At 38.8% G+C, this 26,161-nt stretch overlaps 1 protein-coding gene across 1 annotated transcript; it reads left to right on the top strand.

The window, feature by feature from the left end:
* Positions 1–1,874: 1,874 nt before the first annotated feature.
* Positions 1,875–11,213, top strand: LOC111866151 (core histone macro-H2A.1). The gene is made up of 7 exons (XM_023854809.2): positions 1,875–2,133; positions 2,395–2,501; positions 4,328–4,556; positions 6,183–6,292; positions 6,457–6,637; positions 8,673–8,847; positions 9,745–11,213. The coding sequence occupies exons 1-7, from the start codon at positions 1,962–1,964 to the stop codon at positions 9,905–9,907; spliced, it is 1,137 nt and encodes a 378-aa protein (XP_023710577.1). The 5' UTR covers positions 1,875–1,961; the 3' UTR covers positions 9,908–11,213.
* Positions 11,214–26,161: the final 14,948 nt, after the last annotated feature.

Raw genomic sequence — 26,161 nt, 5'->3', positions numbered from 1 at the left:
ACCTTCGGATTCCATAAAATGCTGGGAAGTTCTTGAGTAGCTGCAGAATTGGCGGCTTCTCTAGAAGGGCTTAGCTCCATGACTCAGTGAGTGAATGCCTAGGCCTTGCAAGTATCTGCACATGAAGGCCATTACTGCAAAAAGATCATACTCTTTGGCTGTGTCAGAGTGAATGATTACCTTGAAACACAGGGTAAACTGAATTCCGATAAGGCCTAAGTTTTATGTCGAGAAATTGTCACAAGAACTGGACCAAGTGGGAATTTTAATCCTTTATAGTCCAATAGTAATTATGCATACCACCTCCCTGTACAGCACAAAACCTGCCATTAAGTGCATGAAGATAATTTCTTTGATTCACAATATATAATTTAAATATACTCTTGAGCTTCCTCAAAACGATCAATATTAATAAAAGGGAAGAGGTGTGTTTATTTCGAGGCGGGCTGAGAACTTACAAATCCATTTTCTGTATTAATGAGAGCATGTGAAAATTCACCAAAAATCAATATATCAACAACATTTCTACTTACCAGCTCCAGATCAAAGGTATGATGACACCTTGAATCAAACGTAAACGTTAAAATAATATTTACTTAGCTATGAAAACGTGTTACACTTCTCTTTTTGCATAACCCAATTTCTATTTTACATACAAACCGCCAAAAACTGGCCACAGTACGTGAAAGTAATACGATGACTACGAAGACATCCACCAGATGTCGGGAATCTCAGTTATGATAGTGCTGTCATCTATTTGTAAGCAAGCGATAAAAGGCGACTCTCGGCGATCCGCATTCTTATAATATTCTGCCATCTGTGATACGTTTTAAGTACTACGTTGACCGTGATTGATTAAATTGAATATTGTATGGACCAATATACGGAATCCATACTTGGTAAGTTCTCCGCCAGATGGCACGCAACAGATAGAAATAATTTGTTCGGAATTTGTGAACCTGTACAGGATAGTAGGACACGTAGCTTCTTTTTCGATAAAAAATTCGATGGTGGCTGGTAACCATCTACAATAAAAAGACCCCTGAACCTTTAGCCTCGGGGATAGAGCTCCGGTACCCATTAGACAGGATGCTGCGTAGGCCCGAGAGTCGGTCTGGACACTGTGGAGAAGAGGAAATTTTTAAGCTGCAAGGAATCGAACCCCGGACTTTCAAGCTCGCAGTCCATCGCCATATCGACTGCTATCCCGAATCTTGCTGTCTTTCAATGCAATTCGAAAAATTTTCCGTTTTTATGCCCCGCACCAAATTTCACGTGATTGCGTATTTTTTTTTGTTAATAGCATAATTTCCGAGTTTACTCCTGAAGGCAATTTAAGATCTACGTATATAAGTGGTCCCTGCTATTAAACAGTTTTCAAACTTAATGAGCTTAATGAGTATGCTGGTCGACAGAGCACAATATATAAAGCCACTTATACATTTTCATGCGGTTGATATTGTATATTGTTCTATGTTGACAGATCTAGTCATAATACATGTATATCCAATACAACATGACTCTCCCATGCAATATCCTGAAAATTTCTTCTACTTAAATTCTCGATGCTCACGTTGGGTCATTATTTTCTTAGTTCTCAGTAATATCACGCATCTGTCGTCTTGCAGTTCAACTTTTCTTTAAATTTGCTGCTATCTGTTACAGCCCTCCCTTCTATCATTTGTGGCCTACGACAATCTGCCAAATATAATGAGAGTTTGAAATTGTTAATGCTCTGCTTAAACTGAAACGAATAACAGGGTCTTGTTATAATTCAATTCAGGTTTTGACACGATGAAGGTGAGGGCATCTATCGATGGACTATAGTAGGTGTTATAGGTTAGTTGACGAAGATTATCTTCGTTCGAGGCATTCAACGGTATTGTAGAATAATTGTGTTTACATTATTTTGAGTAGGTGCGGTTTTTATTGTAAATTTAAAGATAAAAATATAGATAAACATGTCCGCAAGAGGAGGAAAGAAACGCCAGAAAGCAATGTCGAAGTCGCAGAGAGCTAATGTGACATTTCCTGTGGGGAGGCTGCACCGGTATCTGAAGATGGGGACACACCGCTTGCGTATTGGTGTCGGCTCTCCCGTGTACATGGCAGCCGTCATAGAGTATCTTACGGGTATGACGAGCCAGTCAGAGAAAATTGGTGTTAAATAAATATGAAAAAGTATATTGAGATAAGTGACATGCGCATAGAAACAATTTCAGAACTTCAGTTACTTTTTTAATTGACAATAATTTGAGCACGTTTATAAGTGTATTCCAAATTACGTGTCGGATAATTTTAATGATTTTATAATTTCAACTGTTGACAGCACGCATGTCAAGTAATATTTTAAAACAAGTTTTCTTTTATAGAAATTTATTTCATTTTTTTTAGCTGAAGTTTTGGAGTTGGCAGGAAATGCAGCAAGGGACAACAGAAAAGGAAGAATAACACCAAGACATATTCTGCTGGCTGTTGCAAATGATGAGGAATTACACTTGGTAACAGAAAATTTGTTCCATTAGATTTGTCACAGTTTTAATTTATTATAGTTATATTTTACTGGGGCACACAGTAGCGTAGTTGGTTGAGGCACTATGCTACAAGCCGGAAAGTCGCAGGTTCAAGTCCCGATGAGGTCATTGGATTTTTTTCAATTGACCTAATCCTTCCAGCTGCACTATGACCATGGGGTTGACTCAGCCTCTAACAGAAATGAGTACCAGGACTTAAATAATTTTCCTGGGGAGTAAAGCGCGGCCGGCGCGTAAGGCTGACAACCTTACCGCCATCTTTGAGCCGATTGTCTAGATAATGTGGAACCCTCAACATCTCACAGCCCTGTGGGCCTTCATGGCCTGTTACAGGGATAGCTTTACTTTTTACTTTTTTATATTTTACTAGCTCCCTACACTTGGTTCAGTTTATAATGTTTTATGCATCTTGCACTGGATGTCATAGTTAGTGGTTAATATCCTTCATATATAGGGAGGTCCTGGGTTTGGTTCTTGGTTCAGAGGCCGGCTGCCGAGGTTTTTCATGCTTGGGAAGTTATGCACTGTTACCAGTGTTTTGGATGAACATTACTTGTCTGTCCTGATGATGGAGGCAGGACATTCCTCCGAAACAACGATAATGATGTACCACATCTAGCATCATGGCCCAGAAGACAATAATCTCTAATCCCTCAAGCCACAGTAACTTCTTTTATGGAATTCATTATTATTCTGTCATTGATGCTATATACTCGTAATACATGCAGGTGAGCAAGTAGTGTTAAATACACGCCAAATGTATTCTTGACTTCAGTATTAGATACAGATAATTCTTCAAGCTTCAGTCTCCAAATTACTTTTCCGAATAATAAATTCGTATGAAATCTCAGGTACATAAATTGGATTTATGATGGATATTTCGGGCCCTGCTTTGTGTTTGTTGTCATTTAAATCCAAAGATAGTGTTTCTGGCCTCACTATCTTAAAAGTTCCATGCTTGGCTAGTATTATTTATTTGTTTATTTATTCACTACATATCCATGGATCATTATACATGATATAGGACAACTCAAATCCTTTACAATAATAAATAAGAAAAATAGTAATATACTAAGATAATACAATGATGATTCTAATAATAGAACTAACATCGTTTAACAAACGACACCGCTGTATGCCTTATAGACAACTGATTCCGGTATTCTGTATTCCTTGAGGTGGGGATCAAACAGGCCCTGTCTCTGATCTCTGGCTCCCAGTCACCCAGGTAGAGCTGCCAGACTGTTTGGTAACAATGCAAGGGTTAAATTCACTGAAGCCAAGGAGAAAATTAGCAGATTTTAAAGCAGTTTTGATGGAAGGAAGTGGATATTGTATTGCTGAGTTTATCCAGATGAGCTTCTCCCTTGAGGGTTTCAAACCAAAATATTGTATGTATTTTCTTTTATTTTCTTATGCTGGGCACATATTATACATCCCTGTAACAGGCCATGAAAGCTCATAGGATTGTGAGGTGTTGAGGCTCTCACATCTTATGGACAGTTGCCTCACAGATGGCCATGAGTTTGTGAGCCTTATGCACCCACCACCCTTTTTCCCCAGGAAGGTAATAACAGGAAGATTGGTTGGTCTTTATAGCGGAGACATCATATGTTTCCTGCGAGGTACAGACTGAATGTTTATATGTTGTTTAGAAGGAATTCATTCTTTAAAGAATTAATATTGAAAGAATGTAATGCTCAGCCAGGCCGACCTCGTGCATGCACCATTGCAGTAGTATAACACAGCAGCAGTAATGATTAGAGGTCAATATTTATTTCTTTTTGTTCTAGTTACTGAAGAATGTGACAATAGCATCAGGAGGTGTTCTACCCAAGATACACCCAGAGCTGCTGGCAAAGAAGAAGGGTGGGAAGTTTGTGATGGGCAACAACATGCCACTTACAGTTCCTTATAAGAAGCCCATCGCTACAAAGCCCATATCACACCACAAGAAACCATCACCACCTGTACCAGCATCAAGCGGTATCCGTGCTAAGAAAGCATCCAGCCCATCTGGAGGTGACCTTCCACTTTTGTGGCCCAATCTATTTCTGATCGCTTAATATGTCTTTATAAAATATGGCTAATGTCAGCTTTATAGTGCCTTTATTTCTTCTTCGGCTTTTCACATTTTCATAAGTTTCTGGGTCTCCTAGTTACTCCCACAGATTGCTTTTCTCCGTCATTTTATAAATTCCCTTTTAACAGATATTTTTACTTTCCTTGTTCAGTTTTTATCAAGTGAATTAGTTTTACTGGCCGTCTCTATTTCCCCATTCTTTCTCTGTGTTTATACCACAGAACTTTCTTTTTTATCCTTCGCATCTCGTCTTTGTTTATTGCATTTTACACCCATTACACATTATCAGTTTTAACCCCTTCACAGCAGTCACACAAATCTTTGTGTCTGGGTCTTATGCCCCTCACATAACAGTGAAGCTGGCCATGTAATTTAAAACAACTTCCTATGCCTCTCCTCAGGAACGATCGCAGAGATAATTACAGGCACAGATTCTGACATCTGTCAACTAGGTTGTGAGTTTCTAGCATTGAAACTGTATCAACAGATAACACAAATTTTCTCCTGAAGACATTGCAGTGTGTGGTTAGAATCACTTTGCTTTCTGTTTATCTGGTCATGAATAGGTAACATGCTTGCTTCCTGTTCAGGAGTCACCAGGTCTAAATGCCAACCTGGAGATCCTTTATCTTGCCTGAGGTTTTTCATGCTTTTTCTCAGTCCTATTCAAATTATGCCACAACCGCCACCTTACACGTCTTTGTCAATTATTAATTTCTCATCCCATAATTCAGAGAATTATAATCTGAGCAACTGACAGCATGGTTAGAAGTTCTAACCCCCCCCCCCAATTTAAGGTTTTTTTGGAGAGCAGTGGATTTGAACATTAAACTGAGGACAATATTGAGTGGAGGAAATTATCATTGAGATCATTGACATAGGTTCCTTGAAGTCAAATATTAAAAGAAGGGGAAGTTGATCTCTAGAAATATTAAATGGCGGTTCCACCATAAACTGTAAATATAAAATATTAATTTTCATACTGTTCTGCTGTGTAATCAGCGATGCATAGCAGAGGTGTAGGAGAATTTTATTTTGGCCAGCAAAATCCTCGTTGTAGCCTATGTGTGATGCAGATGTCATTAGTTGTGTTGTGAATCTCTAGGGTTACATCTTAATGTGCTGAGGGAGCTTTATAAGGGAGTTGCTGAGAAATCTGACAGTGAACATGTCACACAACTCCTCCAGAAGTTGTTCTCTCATAATTCCAGTCATGCTATTTCCCTCTCCTTCTCAGTTCATCCATTTAATTAATAAGGATTGTGTTACTGATTCTGTTTTGATTATAACTGTTGACTGGTGTTTGTTATTGTAAATGTAACTGAGTAAATTGGCTTGTGTTTGGGTGGTGCCTGGTTTGAGTGTCAGCCAGGACACCAATTATCCTAACAGGGTTCTTTTTATTTGTTTTCTCTAGCCCCGTCCAGGCATGTTCCAGGATAGTAACCCAACTGAGGTTACAACTGCTTCCTTCCATATTCTGTCCACTTCATTGTTCTTTAATTGTCGTCATTTGATGCTGCGTGGTCTGACTTACTGTTGATAAGTAAAACATATTCTTACAGCGAAACCTGGCAAAGGAAAAGGCAAGACGAAGGAGACGAGCGCTAACAGTACCACAGCTGGAACTGGGGTTACAGTACTGTCTGAAAAGAAACTGTTCCTTGGACAGAAGGTGAGGTTTTGGATCCCAGAGGTTTGTCATTGTGTTCAAGAATCAGCCATTGGGCCCTGTCCTTATCCAAACTGACTTCACATCCTTCCATCGAGTTTAAGATCCATGTTAGCGTAAGCATGTGTAGGGTGATATTTTTTAAAATGAACCTAATTCAATTACAGCTCACTGTGGTACAAGGGGATATCACTAACATTACGGCAGATGCACTGGTTCACCCAACGAATACCAGCATTGCAATGATGGGTGAGGTGGGGCAGGCCCTAGAGAAGAGGGGAGGCAAGGAGTTCCTGGAAGAAGTGCATGACCTGCGCTCCTCCCAGGGTTCCCTCGATTCCACCACAGGTAGAGTGAACACTATACCACAGGCTTGCACAGATCCCAAGCACATACAATTTTCATAATAACTCTTAGAAGTCATTCTCATTTTATTACATGGCTTGTTAAAGATGACATACAAAATAATTTCTTTCTTTCTTTCTTTCTTTCTTTCTTTCTTTCTTTCTTTCTTTCTTTCTTTCCTATGTTTATTGTGTGCCTTTATTTCCTTTCCCCATTTCCCATTTCTCTGTTTTATTTGTCCATTCTCTTATCAATCCTCTCCCTGCACCATGGCAGCAGTGCACTGGGCTTTTCTTCCCACCATGAAAGGAACTCACTATTAGTTATGTGTAGAGGTTTCCCTTGTTCTTTTTATTAGTAAGAACAAGTATATTTAGCGCCTGAGATGTTTTGTTTTTAGTTCTGGCTCCTAGATTTATAATAAATTTGTGCAAGCATGCATTACCCTTTGTCTGAGTATTTTTAGAGTTTTGGGACTTATCCTGTGGCTGCTTCCATTTTAAGGTTACTAGTTGTCGTTATAGCTGTCTTGAAATTTAAAGATCCCTGGTCCCACCTGCATATGATGTACCAGACCCCATATTGGGTAGAAGATCTTAACATTATTGTCTGATTTCAACCCCAATCATCAAAGAGCAACTTGCAAGCTTGCGACAGTCAGAGTACATACCAGTATGTCCAGCAACAGAAATATTTGTCAGGCGAATCACCCACATAGCAGAAAGAAGTGTAAAACTGTGCAAACTTGCAATTTGTGTATTGAACCAGGCAGCGTTGGCTGCTAATGCAAGGGATCAGTGAGTGTGAATTGTGATCCTGCGTGTTACTGTTTAATTGTAAGCTTACAAGTTTGGTGTTAGAGGTTTCTGATTACAGGTAACAAATTTAAAATCTAATGAGACAATGAAAAGACCCCCAGAATAACTCCTGTTACCTGATGTTAGGTTCCGCAGTGTGTTGGTAGTCTCTGTAATTTTGCTAGGTTTAAATGATAAAGATTATCATTTGTTTCTTAAGTACTTGCTTGTACCTTGGCACTGGAGGCTTCTAGGAATGTTAGCTGCCTCTGTTATGAATGGCAACAATCCTCCACAACTCTCATGTATCATTCTCTGTATCTGCCATCCTCTTTAATATGGGTCTTCATGTTCTTTTACCTTTTGGCTTACTTTACCTTCCAATTGTACTTACCTTAATGCTTCTGTCTTATGTAAGCTGAGGACACCCCAAGCAGCAAGTCATAGCTCAGTGTCCCTGTAATCTCCCTGAATTGCTTCCTGAGTTTATCCATGCAGCAGCCATCATTTGGTTTCTCAACATGTATTGTTTTATGAGGTGAGGTTGTTAGCCTCATGCTGGGAGCTTCAGGGCATGCAGACCTCCTGCCATGTAAAATAGTCCACAGGAGCTTTGGAAGATCTGCTTGTGAAAGGGCAGTATCCAGATGACTGCATAAGAAATATGAATGCTACAATTTTAAATTAATTTTCTTATTATCATATTTTCAGTTTATTTAATGATGTCGGTAGCTCAGACTGTATTCCGTTGTTTACTTTCAGTATTGTACTCGGCATGAAACCCAAAATCGATTTGGTACTGTATGATAAGCACAGTTTATGGAACTTTTTCGAAGATTGAAACCATGTTTAAGTCAAAATCTGAGCTAATTAAATGCAAGTAGCTTTCTTTGCTGAGCCCAGTGCTGGGCCGAAGAACTGCACTAAAGATGGATGCACAATTTCTGCAGGGGCATTAGAATGCTTTTCATTTTACAGTAAACTTTTGTTCTGTTCACACTTTTTAAAGTGACCCAGAGTTTGATTGATGCTGCGGTTGATGCAGTATATTTTGAATTACATCATAATTTTTTAAGTCAAAGACGAGTCTACCTCGGTGCTGTTCACCAGTCTGTTTTTCTTCTGCGTTGAGTGTTAACTTGATGTTACGCGTAAAGGGGTTAGAGTTTAAAAGTAATGCAGTTTGCATTTCTCTGCACTGCATTACTTTTATACATTGGGTTTCTTGTATTTGATTACAGCGGCAGTATGTTCTGGTCACAATTTCCCGGCGAAGTGGGTTATTCATGTGAATGGACCTTCATGGAATGAAGTTGATGCGACAGAGAAGTTAGAGAAGACAATGAAAAACTGCCTCACACTGGCTGATCAGAAGAATCTGAAATCGTTAGCCATACCTGCTATAGGCAGTGGAAGGTATGTTCCAGCATCCATTGCTATGATTGCACTCTTTAAGCAGTGCAGTGAAGTGCTCATTTAATTGTATTCATTGTGTGTGGTGTGTCCTTTATTGTTTGCGTAGTTTTGTGTGCTGTGTGTTGTTTGAATGTGATGTGGTATTTTGTGTTACGCATGTTATTTGTCTGTTGTGTCACTGCCACTGGGTAAAATCAAATGTGCATATTAAATAAATAAGTAATAATAATAATAACAATAATGTTTCTCCGGAGAGCATGGGACCATGTCAAGTGGTTACCTTTCCACCACAGCATGACATGTGATCAGGTTTACAGCTGGAAGCTCCAGGCTGCCTTTGAAGTTTGAAATACTCATGACTGTTTATTCAGAAGCTAATTTTTTTGCATCCTAGCAACAACAGATTTGTCTCAACAAATGTTTTATGGTTTTCCTCAGCCTCTCCAGGCAGATGCTAGGGTAGTATCTTAAAGTAGGCTATGCTTGTTGTACAGATCTGTATATTTATTTATGGTTTATGTAGAGCAGCTTGAGCAGCTCAGTCTGTGTAGCACCGAATGGTGGGATGGTTACTGAAGAACGAATTGCAGAAGATGTGCAAAAAATCAGTCTTGGCCTAATCTGGTGTACTGTTATGGAATTTTCCTGGAGGGACTTAGAAAACCTTGAAAATCCTGTCAGGATAGCTAGTCTCCAGACTAAGATGTTAACCTAGGAGGTGCAGAATACAACAAGAGAAGTACTCACTTGTCCATGGTGCCCGGTCTTAGTCTTTATATATATATATATATATACATCATTCATGATATTTTACTCGTCTTATTTTTATGATTGTATAACCTCAGCAGTTGAAACAACAGCTTTTAATAACTAATTGCCATGTCTTCCTTGTGGTAGGGCTGGCTTTCCAAAGCAGCAGGCTGCCCAAACAATCCTGAAAGCCATCAGCAACTACTTCGTAAATGTGATGTCATCTTCGCTCAAACAGATCTACTTTGTACTCTTTGATATGGAGAGCATTGGAATCTACACTGCAGAACTAGCAAAACTGGACTCATAGGACACAGTGTTAGTCGGACGTGAGTAATCGATCAAAAAGCAGCAGATGCAGGCATGGGCTGCTTAAAGGACAGTAAAAATTCCTAAATTTTATTTGATCTTGGACTGCTTGTACATTTTAACATGATTGAATCCAATGAAAGAATGGGATGTATCGTAATGTTCGTAAGAGGTATTTCTGTAGTGTACATTTGTACATTTTGTTACATGTTGTAGTGGGTTTGGATGATGTAAGGGAATTCTGGGTATGTTTTTGTTTTAAAAAGGAAATGTACATGAAACCATGTAAAGAAAACTTAATCGTAAGTGGCCAGTCAGTATGCAAGATGATTGATCGATTAATATAGAGTAGCACTTGGTACTCAAGAGCCTTGCCATTGGTCATTCTCTGTGTTTACTTAAAAATTTATTTATCTTGAAAATGAAGAGAAGTGGGTGGATTACCGTAGTGCATCTGTTTTGCATCTGGTACCCAAGTCCACATTCATTCCAAAATGATGGTCCTGTTTGAGACTGGGATTGATGCAACTGACATAGCCGCTTATTTAACCTTCTTTTCTGAGCACGCTGCTGGGCTGGAGAAGTGTGTTTGAGATGAACACTGTGAACCTCACAGCTTGTGAATACGTGATGCATGGGTGTTAGAATTATCATTACTTTTTGGTGAACAAATAGCACCCAGGCTATTAACTGATGCTGCCATCTATGAGAGATATTCTTAGCTACATCATCAGTTCTGATGGGTTTTGTTGGTGTTAGTAACTTCACATGGAAGTCAGCCATATCCCATATGAAGGCGACTTTCTTGTGCATGTGGCTTCGGAAATCTGTACCTAGGTCACAGCACATCCTCAGCTGATCATTATGTGATACATAGATCCTTAGGGAGATGAATTCTGTAGCTTTGAGAACAGGGATGAACAGGTACTCTCTTATTATTATCAATGCTATTTTTATATCACTTATTTAACCACCCTCCTTGTTTGGTTCTGTGAGCAGCCGATGATCCCATTAAAAGACCATAAATAAAATTAATCATCCATCTCTGTTTTAGACATGGTCCATATGCCAACATGTTTGAAATAAACAAGTATGACCTTTGTGGTGCATTCACACTGAAAGTTGTGAATATTGTCATTGTGACTGCCTGTCTGCATGTACCAGCCGGTGAGCTGATTTACATGAAATTAGATTTTTGGGAGTCTTAACTAGAATTTGGGGGCATGCAATAGTGTAATTGGTTGAGGCACTATGCTACAAGCTGCAAGGTCGTTGTTTTGATTCCCGATGAGATCACTGGATTTTTTCAGTTGACCTAATCCTTCCAGCCACACTATGGCCCAGGGGTCAACTCAGCCTCTAACAGAAATGAGTATCAGAAATATTCATGGAGGTAAAGGGCAACTGGTGCTTAAGGCTAACAGCCTCACTGCCATCTGCGAGCCGATTGTCTGGAAAATGTGAGAACCTCAACGTCTCACAATTTTATGGGCCCTCACGGCCTGTTACAGGGATAGCTTTACCGTACTAGAATTTGTTAGCCCACTCTAAGTTTTGATATAATTGGACAGCAGTAAGTGATGAAATGTACATGTGTATACATTACTTACAAATGTATGCATATTTTATGGCCAGTATTGTGTTGTTGGATTGCTGGTTATAATTTTAATATGAAATTAAGTTTAATTGGAGTTGGTTGAAGTTTATTTTGATGGTAAGAACTCTAAAATATGTACATGTTAATGTTGTTATAAGATCCACACTGCACACTTGATAGACAACAGGCATGAAAGCGGTACCTGTGGCGTAGAAGGAGGAAGTATGTCAGCTTCACGTAGAAACATTATAAATACGAAAACACCAATCACAGTAGCACGGAAGGCAAAGCAGTCCCCCCTCCCCAAATATCAGTGTGTTTCCTGATGGCCTAGTAGACAAAAACATGTAGTGGAGTCACAGATTTTAAGAACGATTTAATTTTAAATCTTAACATTGTTGCATGGTGGATGGTAAAACAGAAACAAATTATAAGATACACGTCCATCACTTTCATTATTTTTTAGGCAATGTAAGTTGTCATGAAGAACTAGATGGTGTGGCTGGAAGGGTTGCTCATCTGGAGTCCATAATGAAGTGAGAAAGCCAGAATTGTGTGCTCTGCATACTTTTCCTAACATATTTCCGTCTGTTTTTACATTCCTAATTCATGTCATAAACTAAACTCCCTTCTCAGATGCCATTGTGTTGAGAGGCAAACAGTTGGACATGTCTGATGCAAGAGCTCTTGAAAACCAAGTTGTGCAGAGTTTTGACGCAGATAGGGTTGTGCTAGTTGCGCCTCAGCCAGATGTCCTATTGCGATACAGTTTCACATGCTGCAGCTTGTGGCACAAGTTAAGACTGTGTTATCTGTAACTTATGTTTAGGTTTGCAATGAAGTTGTCAGTCACTGCTACAAATGTAAATGTGACATGTACTATTATGTATATTTTGATATACAGCGACACAGACAAAGCATATATTTATATTATAGTAAAGAGCAAGGATTTAAGAATGTTATTGGTTATTAGTTTTGTTCCTTGTAAAAATAATTGCTCTTTCTAAATTTTTAAAGTTATTTTATGTAAGTTGATATTTAAATAATTGTAATAGAAGCAATGGCACAAGATTGTGCTGTCTCCCCCCCGCCCCGCCCAAACTCTTCTCCTGATCCATTCTTGCTTATGTCCTCTAAGAACCTTGGCCACCTTTACGATATGTGCTTGTCATTTTCTGGTTTTCTCTTACTCCCATATCTTCACTTTATAACCTCTTTTTGGCCGTTTCTGTAAATTATCCACTTGGCCTCCTTTGTTAGGTTTCCAAATATGTATGGGTTTATGCGGTGAGGTTGTCAGCTTCAGACCTGCTACATAACCTGTAGGACAGGGTGTACCTTTGGTCTGGGCCCTACCCTTTGCCCTTTCTAGCAGGGCTGGTCCTAATAGAGATTTGTGCCACCATTAACATAGTTTCCCAGGTGATCATGGTATGCAGACCTTCCCTGTTTGATAATGTAGTAGCCCAGGAGGTGGTCCCATTCTTGCTAGTCCATTGTATAGGTTGGAAAGGTTTGTGCTGTGTTTTATTTTCCCTTTCTGTACAGATTATGCAGCTATAGCAATTGGAAAATCATCTTACCACAGTCTTATTGTTTTTCCTCTGTACTCCTTCCCCTGTAGGCCTCCACAGTAATTCTGAACCACCATTGGCAGCCTGTATGCACCCTTTCTATGTATGTTGTCCTTCCGTTTCTTTTCTTCAGCTTCGTTATAGAATTTAAATATGTCTTGTATTTCAACATTTAGTTTCCTTGACTAATCATGCATATCCAGCTGAGTCTTGCAGTGTTTTTATCTCTGCCTTGTCTATCCTTAACTTGTCTTCATCACCCTGCCCTTAAGTTTCATTGCATTGTGTCACTAAGCAGGTATAATGAGAACAAGAGCCTGGCTGCATTGGGAGGTGCTGCCCGCTTGTCTGTGCTAGTGATTCTGTTTTTATCCAGATTGTTAATTTATGGTACACACATGCAATATAAAATGTGTTACATATTGAGGTTGGTTTTCCTCCAACAGAACACTTAATTTTACTGTCTGGTGATATGTTAATTCCAAAGAAGTTAAGTGAAAATTACATATTTGAGGAAGAAACACATGTTTCCCTGATCGTATAAAAATAAACTTTTTGTTTGGGTGTCTGTTCAATACAGAAAATAAGAACAAGGATAAGCTGTAAGCTCAGAAGTTAAGAATGTAAATGGGTATAAATAATTCTTACAATTTTTAATAAAATCCTGGCAAGTGCCTTACAATTAGGTACGTGCATAACTGACATAAATAAACTTTTAACTGATGGTCTTCTTATATCAAGATGCTAGTGATTTTTTTTAATTGGACATTGAAAGAATTTCTCAGGGCCTTGTCCTGACATTGGTAGTGTGAAAGTATTAAGAGTTCTGAACTTGGCTTAGTGTAAATCTGAAAGCAGTGAATTCAACCAGATTTGAATGTTTTCAGGATTTCCCTTGGAACAGAATTTAATAACTCACTTAGATGTGCTTGGCATTTTAGAGAAGATATGTTACTGGTGTCTACTTGTTAACAGTCCCAGACTTTATTTTTCTTCTTTGTATTCTTTTGTGATGTACATTATAGTTCTTTCCCCAGTTACCAGATTGTTAACCTAAAAAGTTGGAAAGAAACTTTATTTGATTCTAGTAGTATTAATTTAGTCCAGTTTTTTCACTAATTCCAGGAGGAATAGATATGTGTTGTTCTAAATATTGCTGCAAAATTTAGGCTTAATGTTTTAAAAATGGAAGCAAATAATACTGCAGTGTGTGTTGTGATGTGACATGTCTCACACTTGCCATGCCTAACACAGCAAAAGGGTAAAATTAAATGTTCCCACAGCACTTAATGTGTTAGGATGTTGCAAAGAAAAGAAAATAATAAACTAAGCTTAAATGAAATACTCTCAACAACAAAGAATTACTATAATTTTGAGATGAGTTAGCTTTCCAACAGCTCTGACAATTTTCTTGTATATAATATTTTATGACTTGGAGTGTATATTGCATAAAGGGGGGTTTGAATTGACTGGTCTGGTAGTGTCAGGCTATGTGATTTTAAATGGCATGGAAAAGTGTTGTGGGGAAATTCTGTTAAGTGATAATTACTGTCATTTAATTAAGTCACATTGTCAAGGAAATTTTGATGAAAATTTATCTTGCTGTTTGCTAGGAAATTTTAATTCAGATCATAGCTCAGTAATGAATACAAATTATGTATTATTTCATCTGATTATATAACGATGATGTACATTTCCTCTTATTCATTACTGAGCTGTTTGCAAAATGTAATGTAGTTGAAAGTAATTTGTTCTTTAAAGTATTTTGTACTTTAAGATCACTGCTTTCTGTAATGTGGTGCTATGTAGTCTGGTAGATGATTACCATAATTTTGGAGGAAATTTCTGCCTCTGTCTTTGTGGTGGAATATTAAGTTGAATGTGAAGAAAATGACATGCATACAGGGAAGGGGAGAACACCAAGAGCAGGGCTGCGAGTGAACTCGTAGGAGCAGGGGCAACAGGCTAGAGAGTGCTGGCCCCTTAAAGTGCATTTTGTAAGGGCAGAGTGAGTGGGAGAAGGAATGGTTCTGAGCGAAGCAGCGGCAGGTATAGGGAAGTCAGGAGACACAGAGTAAGGACACAGTGGCCCTTAGAAGGGCCAGTATTCATTGCACTGTTGTCGTTGCTCAATCTGTTTGCACAATTTCCAGTTTTGTTCCTCGCTGTCACCATATTTGTACCATACATTCTCCAGAGCTTTGCTTACTCTCATTTACCGAAGATATACGGTTCTCCAAAATGTTGGTAGCTATCTAGCAGACTGTACCGCCTCACACCAGAAAACACCGCCATGGGAACCACGAATCACATATTATGTACTTGTCTGTAAGGTTCCAATACATGTAATGGTTATGACTGAGTATTTTTGCACTTCATAAATAATTTTTTAATAATGCACATGGGTGAGGGTGTGTGTGTGTGTGTGTGTGTGTATATGTGCACGTGCATGCGTGTGCACGTACATGTGTGCGTGTGCATGCTCACCCTTATTATGGTGCCATGCCTTTTTAATATGTATTCTGTATCACTATATTATACTTCACTGCCACAGTGGAAAATGGTATGGGTCTGTTCTGAAGTTATTTGTTAGGGTTATTTTTTTTTTCTAAACTGAATTTTTAAAGATAAATAGAAGCTCAGTCAGTAGAGTATAAACTGGGTAGCTCAGACTTGTCTACTGGCAGGAATGCTGAAAAAGTTTCTTTGTATCATTATGTATAGACTTGCTCTGGAGCCCAAATAGCTTCCTTCTGTGGCGCAACTAAGATGTGAAGGTAACCACTTGGTTAGTTATTGGAGAGGGTGGGTTTCCCCATGCACTGAGACCTGTATTGGTCCATTGTGCTTCCCTCTGTGATTTCTACCAGTCTCTATATCCTACCGGTACTGGTGCTTACAATCAGTCCCGCCCAGCCAGCGAGACCGGCTCTACTAGCTGAGGGATCTATAATGCTTCCCCCATCTACCAGAGGTATTAGAGACTGCTGTTGGGCGGGAAACGTCCGTAATTTGGCTCAGTGACCTCCTTTGGATATATGAGGTTCTTTTACGTGCCGTAAAGCTACGACACGGGACCCACGGCTTAAAATCCCTCCCGGAGGATTTGTTCCCTGAATTTTTCCGCCCTTAAAAATTCGATGACCTCTGCCGGGTATTTGAACCCGCGTACTATGAGTCATGAGGTGGGAACGTTACCTCTAGACTACAGAGGCCGCTAAGCTAACCACTTACTTCCATTTCCAAAGTCTCAGAACATACAAAACCTCGCTTTCATGCCCTGCATACTTCCTATTGAGTGGCATGTGAAGCGGGGGTAACTATCCACTTCAGCTGTTCCTTCCATGCATTGTGTCAGGTATATGTTCTTGAAAATTGTCCGAATCATGAAATTCTATAACATGAACCACTAAAAAGCTGATGTAGTGGTAACATTCTAGACTTACGTTCAGGAGGTACTCAGTTCAAATCTCGGCTGGGGCACTGACTATCCAGACTGATGTTTATTTCCTCAGTCCCTCCAGGTAAATTTCAGGATACTACCTTGATTAGACCAAAATTTCTTTTTTCTGAATTCTTTCTGATTCAACAGCTGTCCCATCACTTTATGCTGTATACTTTGTGTACCAACTGCATTGTGACGTAAATCACTACCCGTGTTACATGGACCTGTTCTTCTCTTGACTCCCATATGACTCTAATAAGTTGAGATATATTTTACAGAAACTTTATGGTCCAGAGTTGTAATAAAAATGCAGTTCTTTGTCTGTCGGAAATTACAAATTTCAGAAAACTACTTGCACTGGAATGATGGCTTCTTCACATCTTTCAGGGCACTTTAAAACAAGGCAGTGCTCTGCATAGCCTAAAATACAGTGGGAATAGCATCTACACGACCACCCATGGCCCCCCCCCCCACATTAGTGACCCATGCACACATGCCATCAGAACTTCTTAAATAATTGTTCCTTCAAAAATAGTTCTAGCTTAATAGTTTGTTCTTCACAGTTTGCACTTTAAAAACAGTATTTATCCAGAATTTCTGTAAAAAGAATTTATGGGGTGTATTGTAAGTTTTTGTTCATACTTGTGAATTTATGGTCATGTTTTATGATTTCTGTGTGGATGAAATTCTGTGACATGAATGCCCCTAATGCCCCTACATTTTTGGTCTTACCTAGGGGATTATGTAATGTGTTGCCTTCTTCCTAGAGAGTTTAGTGGCAACCGGTCCCTTGACAAATATCTTAAAGAGATGTGTTTCCCAACTTTTTCATCTGCAGAGCAGACTGCTGGCCGTTCCGCAGACCAAAACTAGAATTTACAGGTATAAGAAGGACATTGAATCAGTGGTTCTGTGTAGAATCAGAAGTAATGTCAGTCAGACTGTAATAAGTCTGCACCGCCATGTTTCTTGGCCCCCCCTGTTAAGCTGAAAGAATGTTACATCCTGTAAATTCACCATAATAAATTGAGGACCTCGATCATACTCCAGAAAGAGCAGATATTTCAGTTTCCAGATATGTGTTCCCTCAGATGTCTGTGTTTTGTGGAGTGAAGTTAGGTTATGACTGTCTTAACATAATTCTTCTATATTTTTGTTGGGTATTATTTATAACATAAATTATAGAAAATCAGAGAACAGATTTCATCCATTTCCACAAAACTGTTCCAGTTGCTCATAATTTCTTTATTGGAAATCTTGTTCCCACATGGAAGCTTCACATATTTTGTGTAGTTGGCACAATACAAGATCAGTAAGCATGTCAAGTCAGTGGAGCCCTGACATTTTTACTGCATTAGCTGTCCCATTAAGTTTGTTTGATCCGTTCACTGCCATTGACAGCAATTTCTGCCCAAGTGGACATGCTTTCTCACATCGTCAGTGTCATTCTGAGCCCAGTTGAAGGCACGGCCTCCCCCTCTCTGCCAACTGTTGTAGTGGTCTGTATCAGCCAGCCTAAAGGATTTGCACTTATTGAAACTTAATCCTTTGCATTCGTCCACCTTGCATATTGAACCAAGTTGAAGGAGTATGATTGTGTTGTTTCTCTCACACCTAAAAGTTGATTCTTCTCTGAAAGTTTCTGTATGAGTTGATACCATTGGATTATCCTGATTGAAAAAAAAAACACTCTTTTAATCCATAATATTGGTCACTGAAGGCAGATCAACGAAAGAATTGATGCACATTCTCTGTCATATGTCTGCTTAGTAATTCTGCCCCCTCTGCATGCCTTCACCCTACTTCATCAGCTGTAACATATATTGTGGCCCAGTCTTTTAAGAATTTGTACTGATATTTCATGTCATTATACTTTTATTAAGACTGATTAAAATTTAGAGCACTACTTTTATTGTAATGTCATGTGTTAGTGACTAGACACAGGATTTGGACATAATTAGATATACTGAATGCTTATAAATTGTGACTACAAATAACTATAACAGTTTCACTAATTTATACTCTGTGGCTCACTATGACTACTGCATGCATAAAGTCTTCTGTTTGTTCACAAGCCGTTGCTAGGCAGTGGCTGTATTACCGTCCCTCTCTTACCTCTTCCTCTCTTCTCAATAATTCAAGGGTTGCTTCAACTGTATATAATTGGTTGGATAACATTGCCCTTTGGTCTCCAACTGGGTAATGATATCTTAAAGCTTCTATAATTTCAACATGCGAAGGCCTTGGGTCAAGGTACGACGCCATGGTCGCATGCTTGAGGAAATATCCTGACAATGATAGATTTGAATATTGATTGTGCTTCCCTTGATACAGGCTGCATCTCATTAACGCCTCTTTTGATTGTGACCACCACACTCGCAAAAATTCCCTTTTGAATGCCTCATAATCTTGCAGATTTATGGATACGGTCTCGACCCATTGTCTACTCATCTGACCTACAATGGAGCGATAGGCAACTGCCAGCTGCAAAGCCTTCGGTATGCCTTTGAACTTTATATACTCATCCGGTCTACGCAGATGTAGAACCGGGTTTGTGTCAGAACAGTTGTCAAATATGGGCAATGGTAACTCAGAAGTGCTGAGAAAACTGGACACTTGGGTGCACTCCGTAGACTCATGCATTCGATTCACAATTACACTACATCGGCCACTTTCATTACAGCTGCTCCCCTGACACGAACACACATGGTTCCCGTCAGTTCGAACACTGGTACTCTTCACTATATCCCTATTTAGGTCACTTTGATTGGCAACAGAAGGAGGTTGAACGTTAGGGTTTGCAGTTTGTGGTTCAGTTACCACTGAGGATCGCGGTAATTCTGAAATTTTGTTCTCTAATGCCACAATTTTGGCACTTACACTTTCTAATTGGCCCTCAAACACGGATTTCTCCTGCGTGGTCATTTGCTCAAAGCACTCCTTCTGTTGTGTCAGCCTACTGTCGAGGTGTTGCCCTAACCTGTCAAACCGGTCATTTACTTCTGACCTTTGTTCTTTCATTTGATCACTTAAGTCTGTAACTATGACCTGAATTTGTCCCTTCACTGCCAACAACTCAGATTCAGTCTCTTTTTGCATCTGGCTTACAAGGTTGGTCATCCGCCGTGCTTCTGCATCTAACTTTGCCGAAAATTCCTGCTTTGTCTGTTGATTTTTGGCCTTGAAATCTTTAATTCATTTCTCATTTTCGGTTTGAATGTCCTTTCTAATTTTTCTAATCTCGGCTTTGACATGCTCGTGATTGGTATTCATGTCTGCTCTCAAGCTGTTAATGTTTCGCCAAGATCTGCTCTAACACTGTTAATGTTTTCGCCTAGGTCTGATCTAACACTATTAATGTCTGATTTTACATTATTAATGTTTTCATTATTTGTTTTGAGGCTTTCCTGCAGATTATTATGGCTTTGCTCTATTGCTGCCATAAACCTTGCAAGCATCTGCTCTACACTGCCCGCTTCTTTTGCCGAAAGTTCCTGTGCGCTTGTTTGAATGAATTGTTCTGGTTGCACGGTCTGAGGACTTTCACTTTTGTCTGCCACATTGCCTAATTCTCCAGGCTGGTCACTAGCGACTAGGCTGACTTCCTCCCCTGCCGGTGAATCATGACTCTCCTGGCAAGAATCTGCCGTCTGGCTTCGCAGTGATCGGCTCGCCATGCTGCACTTTGTACTAACCTTTAGTTTTGGTGCTGGTTTACCTCCTTTGCGGTGTCTGGTGATGAAATTCTCGAGGTTCACGCTCCTTCCGACTTTACCATTTTTTTTTCCGAGATTGCTGCTGGATGTTGCTGGCTCCTTTCCTGTGGTTTGCCTCTTTGTTGTGACATTGAGCCCGACACGATGGTTGACACCTCTTTTATTACCGTCCCTTCGTCTTTCCCTCCTTCTCTCTTCTTCTTCTTCTTCTTCTTCTTCTTCTCCCACACACGTTGGTCAAACTTGTAGGTACTTCTTTCCTGTACTAAATTTTATCTCAGGGTTATTTTTAAGGAGGTGAGGTTTGTTGATTTGGTAGAGCTGAGGGTCTCTTTATCTCAGAGCCTTGAACGGGCCACAACTCTGAGAAGGAATAAATGAACACAAACTACAAAGGCACATATCAAGTTTAGACGAATTATATTATTGAACACTTGTTTAACCACTTCTTCATACAACTTCAATATCAGTAACTTTTATGTCTAACTGCTTCGGAGCCCAATGTGTGACTTTTTGCGTCTGATTCTACCGAGTGCAGCTTTCCGACTCTTTACGTCTGATTCTAACGAGTGCAGCTTTCCGACTTTTTGCGTCTGATTCCTACGAGCCCCTCTTTCCGACTGACGCTAAAACATGAAGCTTCCTCGGACATTCAATTCCTGGCTTTCACCAGCGTCACTGCCCTGTCACACCCTTAAATTTTAGTGATTGGCTATTTTTGAAAAATAGGAGTATCTTAATTACATATTCCTCCACTCTGTTTAAAGCTTACAAGAGTTTAAGGATTTTTGACTCCAGTGTATTTCTGTCAGAATTTGACAAATGCTTAAGCGTCACTTGGGCCCTAAAAACTTCACTCTTTTTAAGTTATGGCATGCACAAACTGCCAAGTATTGAATTCACAAAGGATTTCTTTAGCCATTCTTTAACGTAACTTTCCTCTAATAAACCTTAGACGGGTGTCTTCCTGTTTCTTGTTGTAAGCATGGGAAGACGCTTACTCTTACATACAAGAATTGACCTATGTCTCACTACCCTTGTTCACTGCATTTCATTTTGAACAATTAACCTTTCAAATTAATAAAGTTGATTACATTAAAATAAGTTGCGTAGCAGTGGGACAGTTACAGCTGTTGCCAAAACAGACTGATTGACAGTAAACCGCCAATCGTAAAGTAATTCTGAAGACTGACTGGACTGCTGCTGGTCCTCATATATACTTTTGGTAAGTACCACACAGAAAACACCACTTCCAACAGTTCCTCAACAGTTGCACGTTTATTTGTTCCTGTGGAAACGTGCTAGGCAATGGCTACTTCTCCTTGTTCCTTTATTCCAGCTTTCAGCCTTCAAGTCACAATATATTATTAAAGTCAGTGACAGTAACAATTCTTGGAAGACAAGGAGGTCAACCTGATCTTTTTGTATGGATGAGAAGTGTGCAGTGCAGATAGAGTGGGGGAGCAGACGGCTAGATCATGCCTCCACCTCTTGTGTTCAGTCTTTTCCTGGCCAAAGTGTGTAGAGCTGTTCTCTGGTTTTATTTTGCAGTATACTTGATTACATTTTTATTTATAGAGAGAAGAAATCAAAGGTAAATGACACATTATCACTGATTTCGAAATAAATATAAGTGAAGTATAATCATAATTTGTACACAACGTTCTGTTTTATAAATCTGATAGTCATTTCCATGTTAAATCACTAAAATGAGTGTTATGTTATGTTGCATGTCTTTTGAAGTGAGTGTATTGTTTGCAGCATCAGATTTATTTGCTTTGAGTGCACTGTGAAGGTGGATGTAGTTGTAATGTCTCCTAGCAACTCAGTTCCTTTCTTTCCAAGAATTAATTTGCATTTATTTCTTTGTTTCGATTCCATGATCAACTGAACAAGTTGACACAATCTGTCTCGCTTCTGACTTGTAATTCGAAGGTGCCCCTTCGTGTCATAACCAGGCCACTGGCTATTCTGACTGACTTTTCATGGTTTTCCTCGATCCATTCTGGCATGTGCTGGGATAGTACCGCAAGCTAGGCCACAGTCACTTAATTCCACATCATTTCCAGTTCATTATTCATTACTCACTGTACCAGTCAATAATTTGTAGTCTGAGCTGGTGGTGACAGTGGTGTTAAAGAAGCAAATGCATTTCCAAGTGTATATTCTTATGTTGCTGTATTATGATGGTTTGAACTTCTGTGTCTCATAATTTGAAACTGTAACTGAAAGAAAGGAATGGCATTTTTGTCTTCACTTGCAGAATTATATATGATGAAGGAGAAAATCAACATTTATTAAGATGCAATTGGATATTGCTTTGATGGAACCTGTGATTTGTACTGCCAGCCTATGTAATTTGTTCTGCTGATGCCTTCCTAATGATGCAGAAAGATGAATAAGTCATGCATATGTTTAGAAAGTGTTTAAACCAACTAACTAACCCACAGTTGCTGAAATTCTGTCTCTTTCCTGTCTTTGTTGTCTTGCAGTAGCTGCTTAAGGCATTTTGTTCTGTTTTCTCCCATAGATCTCCCTCTAAAAGTGAATTTAATTTGCCTTTCATTATTGATCGTATTTGTTCGTTAACAGATTTTGAAGATTAGACAGTCTTATTTCTAAAATAATAGTGGCAAGTGAGATACGAGGTTCTTACAGTACTTCCTCTGAACATTAATATTTTCTGGAATGTGATGCCTTGTTCTATGGTAAATGGATGTCAAAGTTTTGGAGGAACTTGCTGCTTCTATCTTCATGGTTCCTCTGAATTATTGGTACCTATTTACCAAGCAACATGATGTCACACTGAAGAAGACTGTAATCTTCATTGGTGGGAAGATCTACATGTACATCCGTGTGTGTTCTTTATGCCAGAGTCAAATGTTTTCACAAGTAAAAAGTATTTCATCAATGAAAAAAGTGTGTATATGAAATAAAATACTAAATGTTTATGTCAGTAACATTTATCTGATCTTTTTTATGGTCATTTAATGAGATAAGTATATAAAAACATGGTGGTTCAAATTTTATGTTTTATAGCATAAAATAAGATTATTAAAAATTTTACCAGAATTAGGAAAGGGCTTCGAAAATGGAAGATGTGCCAAACAGTATGTGGCATACTTGTAAAGCAAGAGCGAGTAACTTGCAATATACAGAGTTCACTGCAGGAAAGAAGTTGTCTTATTTTTGGTTTGAAGTTAGTTGGTTTTGGAAGTGAATTTCACTTGCCTGTTGTGTATTGTGTTCATGGATATTCACTGCCAAGCTGCACAAGAAGCATATTATGAACAGTGTTCATTTATTTAGCAGGAATATTCTTCCATTTATTTAGTAAGAATATTCTTTCATATTTCTATGCTTTTGTGAATTTTGAATATAAAGTGTTGTTTTGAAGTTTTTATTTTCATTTTTACATGGATCTATAAATTTGTTTTTCATTGAGAATCTTGTAATACACAAAGATGAAGTTATACAGGATGTTTGAAATATGACTGTTTGGTATTGATTGGAATGACATATAAATACTATATGTCCATTCCAGGCATGAATTTCGTGTGTTTGAATGTAATTTGAATGAATACATTGTTCAGAATTTAAGCCACTGGCTCTCAGCAAGTAATTATGCTGCTTAAGCTATGTTACAAGCTGTTTTTCAGAAATATCCTACCCAGTGAGTTAGGAAAAATGGCTCATTATACTAATCATATCTGTACATAACATAAACTGTAGATACAGTTTGCACTTTTATTATCAATGGTGAATTTCCCAGGTTTCCTCATTTACAAGCAGCTGAATTGAACATTCATAAAATTGTTTTCTGTCATTACACACTGTCTGCAAACAGGATAATGGTACCATGAAGCAGTACAATCATTGCTCTAGGTCAGTGGTTTACAGAGTCTCTCAGTGTAAGACTCTTTTGATGTGAGTAAAATTGTGTGAGGCCCACAACCTATAAGAAATTATTAAAATGTGACCTTGCAATTTAAAAATATAATTAATGATGAACCTTAATTATATGTATGAAGTACTTTTTCTATTCTAATTTAATATGGCCTTTTTCTGTCACTGTATATGCAGCATAATTAGATCATAGCATTTTTGACAGCACTTTGGGAAACACTGTTCTAGACAGTGGATAAAACAAATCACAAGATATGATATAGAAATCTAGCTTAAAGTATTTTTAATTTCTGCATACCTCATGAGAAATTCCTAAATCTGGCAGCATAGATGCAATAGTGCTAACAGTAACTTTCCAGCTGTGGTAATCAGTGTGTTGAGATAATATATTTAAAAGACAAAGCAATAGAAATTTTGCATTTAGAGATGTTATATAACAGATGTGAGGTCATGTTAAACCATTCTTGAGCCAAGACCTTCAGGACTGGATACAGCTTTAAGGTATTCCATCACTGTGCACACATGTTCAAGGATGTAATTCTGTTATAGTAAGCATCTATAAAATGGATACAGTTTGTATTCATGATGGGGACCAGTCACCTTGCAACAGCACTTGGATGCACACCTTTTTGTGTTCTAATTTGAGGCAAGTTTCAACATTTCTGCCAGCACTTGTGGATTTAAACACCTATGTAGGCAGATTTGGACAATTTTCCATTTTTGCAGCATTTTTAGGCAAGTATTTTGCCACATTTAAATTGTGGTATATCACCAAAATTCATCTGTGAACCATGTGTAAGGTTAATGCTAGCAGAACTAAAGTATGTTTTGCCAAAAATGTGCCTGTGCATTTAATATCTTTTGAAAAACATTTACAAACACCTTTTTATGGTTTCATGCTCATGNGGGGGGGGGGGGTGCCTATAAAGCTGAGCCTGATAGGAAGGATCCATTGCGTGCGACCAAATCTTTCTAATGGGTCCACCTCACTAGGCTGCTTTCGCCCTTGGTGCCTAATGATGAAAACAGATTCAGTTTCTGAAACACTGCATATCAGATACTCCTGAGAATGGACAATGTCTAGTATAATATTCATACAATGATTTAACCATTGTTACAGACCTTTACAGAATCATGCATTTGGCTGTGTGATAACTTTGATGGTTGAGTGAAACAAATTTGGAATGGTAAAAGTGGAAATATATTCAATGTTTATAAATGGATTAGGTAAGAAGTAAGGATTTCTGAAATGATCATAAAGTAAAAAGTTGTTCTATGCATTGGTATTCATAGACTTGCTTTGTTGGCTAGGTTAGTAGCATAGATTTCTACCTCCTTTTCTATTCTAGTTTCACAAATATGCGTGCTTCATTACAATTTTTATTGCATATTTTCCTGTTATCTCCCTTCAACATAGTCTGGTCTAAGGTGTTTAAATAGCTGTAGTGAATCTGACATGGGTTGCCCAGTGATTGAGGTTAGCTCCTTCTAGGGGACCTAACAGAGTAGATGTCTCCCCCTCACTCAAGGACGGAAACAGATCCAGTTTCCAAAATGTTATGTTTTCTAGTTTTTAGAATACAGGAGGATAGACAAAGTCTGAAAACCCAGTAATTCTGAGTGTTATACACCATCATAGGGCCTTTAGAATTTACTATATAACCAGTGTTTTGGAAAGTATGGTAGAAGAGTAAGCCAAGCTTGGCAAAAATGTTATGGACATATGGAGAGGGGGGTGGGAACAAGACTGGGGCTCTGAGCAAGCCAGTGGGAACAAGGAGAAAGCGGGAAGGGTGTAAAGAATATTGACACTGTAAAGAACTTAATGGTAGAGCAAATGGGAGAAATGAGTGTTCTGAGTGAACCAGTAGGGAGTAGTGACCCGCTGAAGGGCTTGATCAAGGGAAGAGTGAATGGGAGAACAGATAACCCTGAAAATGGAGGCAGCCAGACTGCATGGCATCACATCCTCATTATCATTGCCATAAGAACATCAAATCTTCCATGATGTCCAACT

The sequence above is a fragment of the Cryptotermes secundus genome, unplaced genomic scaffold (assembly GCF_002891405.2).
Source record: "Cryptotermes secundus unplaced genomic scaffold, Csec_1.0 scaffold318, whole genome shotgun sequence".
Lineage (NCBI taxonomy): Eukaryota > Metazoa > Arthropoda > Insecta > Blattodea > Kalotermitidae > Cryptotermes > Cryptotermes secundus.
This window is presented reverse-complemented; position numbering and strand designations above follow the sequence as displayed.